The 6,539-nt window shown below is 38.3% G+C and overlaps 1 protein-coding gene across 3 annotated transcripts in view; it reads left to right on the plus strand.

The window, feature by feature from the left end:
• The window catches only part of frmd3 (FERM domain containing 3), a 44,842-nt gene extending 38,856 nt beyond the window's left edge, over positions 1-5,986 (plus strand). For all 3 annotated transcript variants that reach the window (XM_029510247.1, XM_029510246.1, XM_029510245.1), the window contains one exon: positions 424-5,986. In XM_029510247.1, coding sequence (XP_029366107.1) covers positions 424-904 — 481 coding nt within the window. In that variant the 3' untranslated portion in view covers positions 905-5,986. The remainder of the gene's footprint in view (positions 1-423) is intronic.
• Positions 5,987-6,539: the final 553 nt, after the last annotated feature.

Below are 6,539 nucleotides of genomic sequence, written 5' to 3' on the forward strand. Positions count from 1 at the left end.
ATGTGATTTGCAAATAAAGAGGTTGTAGTTATCAGTAAAAGTTGAGACAATTACAGCACATGGACATCCATTGTTTTCCTGTTAACGGTGCAGTGTTCCTGGTTTGCACTGACCTTTGTATCAGCTGTGGAAATTCTAGACACTTGTGCAAAAAGTGCTTAAATGTTTTGGTCCAAACATCAGAATAGTTCTTCATTGTGATTCCCAGATGTGTGTGTCTAAGATGTTTGGACTGCCACAGCTTTCTTTGGGACACATTGGATTGGTCTTTTCCGATTTGCTGAGGACAAACAAATAACAACAAATACAAATACATGCTTTTTTTTTTTTTTCATTTAAGCGTGGTCTTCACTCAGCAACTTATTTACGATTTAGTATCCGTTCATTCTAACTGTGGCTGAATGCCCTCTTTCTCCTCTCTAGCCCCTGTGCCAGCATGTTACCCACCCCAGTGAATGACAGTCAGGGAGGGGTCGACTTGCTCTTCTCCTCTCCAGTCCAGAGCCCTGCCAGACTGCTAAGGGAGCTACATGCTGATCCTGACATCCAGGCTCAGCTGGAGGCCGAGATGGAGCGAGACCGGGCCTATGAACGCACTCGACTGGCTGCAAGAAGTCGCATGGGTGGAGTCCTGACCAGCAGCTTGCGCCTGCTGTCGTCCAATGAGAGAGTGAATGCTTGTGTGCTGAGCATGGCCCGATTTGTTGCTGTGGTAATGGGTGTCCTGCTTGTCACTGTGCCCACCTTGCTGCTACTGTTAGAGTCAGATATTGACGTGTCGTTCCTCCATGAGATCCGCCAGACACCGGAGTTTGAGCAGTTCCACTACGAATATTACTGCCCGCTTCGGCGCTGGATCCTGTGTAAGATCAGCATGGCCATGGATAACCTCTGGTCAGACTGAAGCGGAAAAGAAAGAGGATGAAAAAGAAAGAAGAAAAAAGGCACTTCGCTGGAAACAAACAGGCCAAAATGTCTGTCTAAACATGTAATTTTATCTTATATTCAGTCCTAACAAACGATTGTTCAAAAGTCTGCCAAAAAGATCAAATCTTTCCATTTGCTTAAGAGGACATCAAATTTATTTTATGAGCTGGTGAAACGATCACTTGTGATGATTAAAATGGGCCCCAGATGGAAATACGGTCCAGGTTCCCACAGGGAAGACTGTCTTTGTTAGGAATGATTTCTGATTAAATTACACTGAAGCAAATTGGTTTTTCGCCTCTTTGGCATCATGAAAGAGAAACACGATTTGAATCATCAGATCAAATTACTTGTTAAGATAGACACTTACGGTAGATGATGGACTGAAAATAAAGAGGTCAAGTAAGTATTAAAGTTATGGAAGGGAAGAAGAAAATAAAAAGGGAGCTCATGAACAGGAAAAAGGTCACAAAAAGAAGAAAGGCAGTTGGCTCACTAGAAGTTTTTGGTTTGTTCACTCCTGATGCTGACAATTTGAAACAGACTTTTGGGTATGCATCACAAGCTATTCTGATTGGTTCCTGTCCTGAGACCAGGGCATCTGATTGGTCACAGAGCCTGTCAGTCATGACGGAGTTGGTAGGAACAGAGAGAAAGAGATGTCACTGAACGCAAAAATAGCCACAGCCACATTATATATATTTAAAAACAAAAGAGCATATTAATGAATTATACTAATCTTAAATAAGTTGTTTTTAATGTTTTGTACGTTTTTATGTGATCTCGATCTTTTAGGAATTTTTCAGTCAGAGGATCGACTTTGATCTTATTTTGAAATTAAGAGTTTACAAAAGATTACAAAAAAAAGCTAATTTATTCAAGTTTATTGGGGTGATGGGTGTTCATAAATTTAAGCTATTTTTAAGACTACCGTCAATATTTATTGACTTGGTAGCACCCTGGGTTTTTCCTACAGAGGCTATAGCACAAATCTTTTACACAGACCACAGATTACAACTGTTTCAGATTATGTGATGTCATTTTGGAAACAGGATGGTGGCATGATAGAAACGTTAGTCTGTTTGTTATGATAAAATGTGTGTTTTGTTGAACTTCTAGATGTCTTCTGAACTAAATGAAAACTCATTGATTAAGGCTCCTGTGCAAAAATATTTCAATGTGGTTTTAGGGAGAGTTTTAGCTTGAAAAGTATGAAGGGAAGAAAAGGGGAACTTGTGAATTAATGGGAAAAGGTCAACCTTGATATCTGTGTAATTGTGGAGTCATACTGTAGACGGTTACTAGTTTTGGTGGAGAGCTATGTTTCGGTGGGAATGGTACATTGAAACATCCCAGAGGAAGCGTGTAAAGTCCAACCACACCACTGCTACATGACACAGGATGAGACGAGTGATGCTCGTTATCATCTTTAACTCTCTCTCTATAGGCTGCAACATATTTATCTCACAAATTATCAGATTTTGCAAGATCAGCTAGAACGAAATGCTGCGCATCTTGTTTTACTCATTTAGGTAACTGTCTTCAAAACGAGGCAGTATTTTCTCATTTCGGTGACCAACTGTGATGTTAAAAAGTTTGAGAAGTGGTACTATAGACTCTGTTCATGGACATTTACTGATGATGACCTATCCCATAAGGGTTGGAGACCTGGAGACCGCGGATTCATTTGTGCCCAAATGAGTCAGACGCCATATAGTCAACAATGCACAAAGGTGAAGTAACTGTTTGAAACAAAGCCACACATAAAAGAATGTAAACATATGCCTTGACTTATAACTAAAGTTATTAAAATTAGACTCCAGTAATATAGTAACAGCTAAAATTCAAGATCCAATTACAGCATGACACTGAAGCAGGACTCATTTTGACTCTTTAATGAAGGCCAGCCAGAACAAAGAGAGCTGCCCGGAAAACACGCTGTAAATCTGAAGTCAGGGGATCTTGCCTCCACTTGTTGGAGATTGTTTGTACTTGCAAGCAGGTTAATACAATGCAGTCCAATGTTTTATTTCCACACAGGGAAGTCAAGATCTTTGCAGGCAGAAGATCAGAACCAGCAGCAATGGTCTGATCCAGGAAAGGAGGGATCACAGGCAGACAGAAAACAGGCGAGGATCAGAAGGCAGGTGCGTTTACCAGAACAGTGACCGAGCAGGCTGGTCAGGATGAGGTGAGGTCACCAGTTTGTATGGGAGTGGCAGAGTACTTATGCTGGGCAGGTTGATTGAGCTGATTCAGGTGAAGAGAAAGGTAAAACCTGGCACTGATTGTGACAGGAACTGACAGCCATCACAGTGTGACTGAGGTATACAGACAGTGCCCATCAGTTATACGGTAGTGGCTCTAAGTGGAAAGGAATAGTGATGAGAAATGACTTCAGATCAAATGAAAACATGCGTTGTTCTGTTTTAAAATGTAGTTTGATACGGATCAACTTCTCAGGAAAGGGCATTAGCAATTTATGTTCAAAATAACATGTGTGTCTAAGGAATAATTAAAAAAAAGGAAAAAACTAATCTAATAACTGCATAAATGATATAGTTTATCCATAACCTCCATACATTTATCACTCTTATGAATATCCAAACACTGGAAGTATTTATACCAAGTCTGAAGCCAGATGTAAATGGCTGCAGACTGGCTGTGTTGTTGTAGCTTTATTTCTCTCCATGTATGCGTCTAAGACCTGATTCTGATAAGAATTGTCTTTACTGTTGAGAGCTGGTAACTGCAGTTCAGCCATCATAACGGAACCTCCATATTGCTTTACAGCAGCGCGGAGAGTCGTGCTAATTTCCAATTGCTATACTACTACCAAATAAACCAAATCAAGGGGATCAGTCTATATTAAGACTCGTGAAAAACTAAACTAATGCTTTAAAGTTTATTTTCAGACATCTCTCTCCATACTCATTGTAGGTTGGCTACTACAGAGGCCACTACAATCCACATAACTGTCTCTCTCATCATATTCTGTCCGGTGTTGCTGTCTCATCTTATCAGCGGTGTTGTCGTGTAACTCTGTAGACTTTATGCATTAACAAGCTTTATGCATACATAAAATATGCAGTGAACAGAAACACGCTATTTGGGGACAGAGCATTTATTTTCTTACTATAGTACATGCACTGAGTTTCAAACCAAGCAAGGGCAAAACCACTATGATGACAATGTTTGCATTTACTTCCATAGACACACGGACTGCGATAAAAGCTTCACTACAGTGAATGAGGCTGTTCTGTATGCACTGCTAAGTGCATACACCTTCATCCTATGACTATAACTACATCATAAAATATCATCCTGTCCTCATGCGTCACTGTTTGTCTCACATGCACTAAAATGCTCAAGTAGATTTAAAATCAAAGGACTCTGTAAAGGCTTCGTGTACGCAGCTGTGCAGACATAGTTTGTCCTGGCTTTGACACTTTTTTTCTGTGCATCGTCCTCCTCTAACTAACCTGGGAGGCTCTCACTTGGCTCCTTTTCCTGACCTCTCAATGCAAATTGCATTCCCTCATCTGTAAATATTGTTTATAGTTGTGGCAAAAAGAAAAAAAAAAAAATTATAATCTGGCTAAAGATTTCCTTTCTTTCTTCCTTCTGTGTCTTGTCTGTGTAAAGCAACTTAGATATAGGCTTGGCTGTCTTGACCATCTTAGATTATTGCATGTTCTTTTAGTTTCTACGAACAAGAGAAAGGGAAAACTGAGACACTATATTCTCTCAATCAAAGATACGCATCGCTAATCTGAAGAGTCACGACATGCAAAACATGTAGTTTGTTTTAAACTTTATTTTATTCATTGGCTTGACGAGATTGACAAGATGTTTATCCTGTAAACTTGTCCAAAAACAGAAGGAGATTTTCAGTCAAAGTATGTCACATCAGGAAAGAGGAAAACTTCTCACTGGCTGCTTGGAAAAGATCATTTTACAATCTCTGTAAAAGAGCAGCTCTAACTTATTTGACTTGTAACATTCATTGTGCTTTTGCTGTGTCCACGTGTACGTGCGTGTGCATGTACCTGTGCGTGTGTGCGTGCGTGTGTATAAATGATTAAATCCACATGCTAAATGAAACGATAATGCTAACACACCTAACCTCATTATGAATGGAGCATGCTATTAAGTGAATCGGTTGTTTACATGTTGAGTTTTTAAGATGTTTAAAAATGCCATACAGAGTAACTGGAAAGTAAAACTCCACCTCAACTCATTGCAAAGAAAAAAAACATGGCCTTTTGGTTCTGTGATGAAACAGATCTTTGGCTCCATGACACTGTAGCATTATATGAGTTTGTAGCTCGTTTATCAATAACAGCCTTTATGAGTTTAAAGGGGACTATCTGCCCTTTAGGATTTAGCTCTTGTTTTGAGCTCCTGAACCTGTAGTTCCTTTTTTAGAGCATACAGATGGACCGAGAGTACAACATTTGTTGCCTGTACGTACAACTGTGATTCAAAACATCATTAAGATCACACACCAGTTGATGTCACATCTGAGGTATTACTTAATACAACTTCACCAGTTCCTGACATGAGTCAAGTATTTACAAACTTTAAATTTAATTATGTACCTTTAATTAGCAGTAAAAATAACACTGCTTTACAGATAACCAAATCCTGGAACACAATTGTTTAAACTAAAACACAATTACTGCTTTTAATTAGTTTATTTAGGATTATAAATATTTGAACTCAGGTCTACTATATGCAAATCTATTGGACATCACACGGTATAAGAGAAAATAAACTGTTGTTTAATATATTATTTATGTGTTGTGCGGGCATGTACAGTAGCAGATTCTCTTGCACGGTCACTTTGTTGTTTTTTGGTTGTCAGTCAAACTGTTTTTGAGATAATCTGATATTTTGTTTTGTTAATTTTATTTATTTATTTTTTGTTTGTTTGTTTGTCTTTTTTTCTTTTTTGTTATTCAGTCTCTTTTAATAATAAACTCTGGGAGATTTAATTTAAGTAGAATCAGAAAAAAGAAAAGCAAAAAAAAAAACAAACTTATGTAATGACCCTCTCTCTTCTGGGACAACCAAGCCTTATGAACTTTGTGAAGTGAAAATTTTGAATGTTTGTATGTTATAAAAAAAAAAAAAAAACATGGATTGTTTTATATGTTAATACTGCCACAATAAAGCTCCCCAATGAATATATATTAAAATATGGCAACCAAAGCGTTGATTATTTTTATTTTACTGAATGTGAAACAAATGAAAAATGTAGGATTTGGAATAAATTTGAAAGGGCCATCGTTTGAAATTGGGTTAGGGTTAGGGTTAGTCTTTTTGTCTCCCTCATGAGGTGTAAATGAGTTACCACAGTTTGTGTCACTGTCTCTATGGTGATATTTGTGTGAACAACACAAGAGCTCTGTGATGCAAGGTGTCTTCAAACCTTCACCGCATCAAGTAAGAGTAAAAGCTAAGTAGACCACAACTTTTCAGTAAATGGCAATCTGCTGAAGACAGGAGATCGTCAAGGTAAGACTGACAATTCATTCTCTTTAGATTGACCATTGTGATTATTTTGTGTGGACAAAATTAAATGTGAACAGTTGATTTTCCTCTTCTGT

This window comes from Echeneis naucrates, chromosome 9 (genome assembly GCF_900963305.1).
Source record: "Echeneis naucrates chromosome 9, fEcheNa1.1, whole genome shotgun sequence".
Lineage (NCBI taxonomy): Eukaryota > Metazoa > Chordata > Actinopteri > Carangiformes > Echeneidae > Echeneis > Echeneis naucrates.